This window comes from Pelobates fuscus, chromosome 6, assembly GCF_036172605.1.
Source record: "Pelobates fuscus isolate aPelFus1 chromosome 6, aPelFus1.pri, whole genome shotgun sequence".
In the NCBI taxonomy this organism is placed as follows: domain Eukaryota; kingdom Metazoa; phylum Chordata; class Amphibia; order Anura; family Pelobatidae; genus Pelobates; species Pelobates fuscus.
Window position 1 is genome coordinate 18,997,505 of NC_086322.1, and position 3,099 is coordinate 19,000,603.

At 39.1% G+C, this 3,099-nt stretch overlaps 1 protein-coding gene across 1 annotated transcript; it reads right to left on the reverse strand.

Annotated features, from left to right (window-relative positions):
- Window positions 1-1,146: 1,146 nt before the first annotated feature.
- On the reverse strand, window positions 1,147-1,890 carry LOC134566006 (vomeronasal type-2 receptor 26-like). The gene has a single exon (XM_063425721.1). It carries the CDS (start codon window positions 1,807-1,809, stop codon window positions 1,147-1,149), a length of 663 nt encoding a protein of 220 aa, XP_063281791.1. The 5' UTR covers window positions 1,810-1,890.
- Between the last annotated feature and the right edge of the window lie 1,209 nt (window positions 1,891-3,099).

The window sequence follows — 3,099 nt, forward strand, 5'->3', positions numbered from 1 at the left end:
CTCACAGACGCGCACTCTGTCACTCACAGACGCGCACACTCTGTCACTCACAGACGCGCACACTCTGTCACTCACAGACGCGCACTCTGTCACTCACAGACACATACACTCACACACAGACACATACACTCACACACAGACACATACACTCACACACATACACTCACACACACAGACACATACACTCACACACACAGACACATACACTCACACACACAGACACATACACTCACACACACAGACACATACACTCACTAATTATTTTATAAATAAATATTTTCCACCCAGCCTCCCTACCTGGAGAGCTGGTATGGATGATGAATCCTTCCCTGTCTGCTGATACCGCGGGAGCCGGAATATGACGTCATATTCCGGCTCCCGCGGCATCAGCAGACAGCGCGCGAGGGAGCAGAGCAGAGAAGTTAGAGCTCCCTCGCCACGCCTGATTACAGCACAGCCGCACGCCGCACCGGGGGCCTAGATTGTGGCCCGGCAGGAGGGAGAGCTTCCCTCCTGCCGGTCACTGAAATCTTGCACCCCCAGAGCCCGTGCGCCTTAAGGCGGCCGCCTGTGCCGCCTTATGGACCGCCGGCCCTGTGGGTATTATATCTTATTTGTGTGTCTCACCATATTTTTTATTTTCACTGTTCACTTGTTGTTCTTTGTGGTTTTTGTGGTTTGTGTGGCCCACAAAGGTGATAGTAGCACCACTATTTACATTTCATGAATTTTTCACAATTGTATTCTATTATTTTAACTATAATTACAAAGAATGTCCTTATAAATGAATAAGAAAGTCTTTGATAACGGTGGTAGTTGTAGTAGGTAGTTTAATGTATTTTACCGATTAAGATTGGTTTCAAGGTATGAAACGACAATAAATAACAGGGAGAAAAAACAATTGTGTGATATTGTTTGTAACCAGTGCAGAAGCAATAATGTTTATAAAAATACACTCACAAACAAGGAGACGTCTGTAGGTTTTTTTTATTTGTTTGTCTGAACAGAGATCTATAAATAAAACTACTGTTTTATAATATGTTAATGTGTTAATTATTCACCCCATGTTTCAAATAAATGTTATCATAATATTTTGCAAACACAATGTGCTTGGTAGTGACGAAGCTTAAACTGATTTTTATGACTTCATGATTTGATCTTTTCCAACAAATGTATTTTAGTATTCATCTCAGGTTTTATGAGTAATATATAACTTTTTGGAAAAAATATACAGCCTAACAAGCCAGCACTAGAAGTTAATATGGCAAAGATCTCTACAGACACCATGTCTTTCCCTTTTGTGCTCAGATAAGCCGGGATCATTGCAATCCACACACTACAGAACACCAGCATGCTGAAGGTGATGTACTTGGCCTCATTAAAACTGTCTGGTAATGACCTGGCAAGATAAGCAATAATAAAACTAACAGCTGCCAGAACCCCCATATAACCCAGAACAGAGTAGAACGCAATAACCGAGCCTTCGTTACACTGAATGATGATCCTTCCAGGGTAAGAATGCATATCCAGTTCTTGAAAAGGAGGTGAAATGCACAACCAAGAAACATTAATCACAATTTGGACAGATGAGCATATCACAACTACAGAATTAGACACTTTGACCCCAACCCACATTCTCCATGAGGTCCCTGGTTTAGTAGCTTTGAAAGCGATATAAACCATGATAGTTTTGCCCAATACAGAAGATACAGCTACTGAGAAGATGATCCCAAAAGAGGTTTGACGCAGCATGCAGGTTATATCCACAGGACGACCGAGGAACAGAAACACACAGAGGAAGCTCAGCATGAGAGAGACCAGGAGGATAACGCTGAGATTCCGGTTGTTTGCTCTGACAATGGGAGTCTCCCAGAAGATAATAAATGCTCCCAAAATAAATCTAGCTATAAGTGAAAATAAAACAGATATGGAAGAAAAAACTGTAGTCATAATATTGTTTTCATTTGATAGAAAGTCATAGGTTTTGGGAATACACTTTGTTTTTCTCTCATCTGGCCATTCATTGTCAGGACATTTCTGGCAGTTATCACTGTCTGTAATAGAAGAAAGAAATATAAAAATGCTAAATCAGTATTATCAGTGTTGTTGTACTGCCAGACAAATTGACACTAACTTAGCTTAGTCATATGAGAAACATATGACTAGACAGCTTACTTTGAGAAGGATATGATCATGTGTAAATATACATAATATTGGAAACTAAAGGAACATTCTAAGCACCCTACTCACTAAAGTGAAAATATTTTCCAGGAGTACCATGATGACATAAGGTGCCTGTTAAGTTTTGAGTATAATGAAGTTAACTCTTTCCTGGATAGGAAAGTTTAGTGAGACGAGACTGCCCTCTATGGACCAAATACCTAAATTGCTATATGCAGGGTGACCACACCTTCAGTTTCCTATTAGCCTTATCACCTAATGACGTACAGAAAGTCTGGCCCTTTAAAAGTCAGGATCGCAGGCTAAGTGAGCTAGGCAAGTGAGTCAGAGAAGAGTCAGTCGGAGTTGAAAGAGAAAGTTGGGCTTCCAGATTCGGACATGCAGAGAGGCCTATGACAGACATTCACTCTGAGGCTAACACTCAAGCAACACTTGCACAATTCAATGCAACCAATCATACATCCATTCAAGTTCCTGAGACTACCTACTCATCTGATGAGAATATCTACTTAACTGGTAAATATGCTGGTTTTATTTAATTAATCTAAATTAATTAAATATTTTCTAATAGCATGATATATGACTGGATAAATCACGGTCAGATTTCAATATTTAGAAATCTTAGTTAACTAAAGAATATATAGTTATAAACATTCCATTCTGCATGTGGAATTAAGGATAATTATATATTAATGTGATTTATCACATGTTAGCATACTGTTGTTTTTATCCCGGTGTACTTACTCTAAAATAAGATAAGAGATCTTTTTAGGCAAATTAAAATTCGGCTTATAGAATCTGGTAGATTACTCTTATTGGATGGTTGCAGGAAATGATTAATGAGCTGGTCTAAATGTTATTTTAATTAAAATTACATGAGAATAGGTATTATATGCCTAGGAGGATCTAACCAGCGTT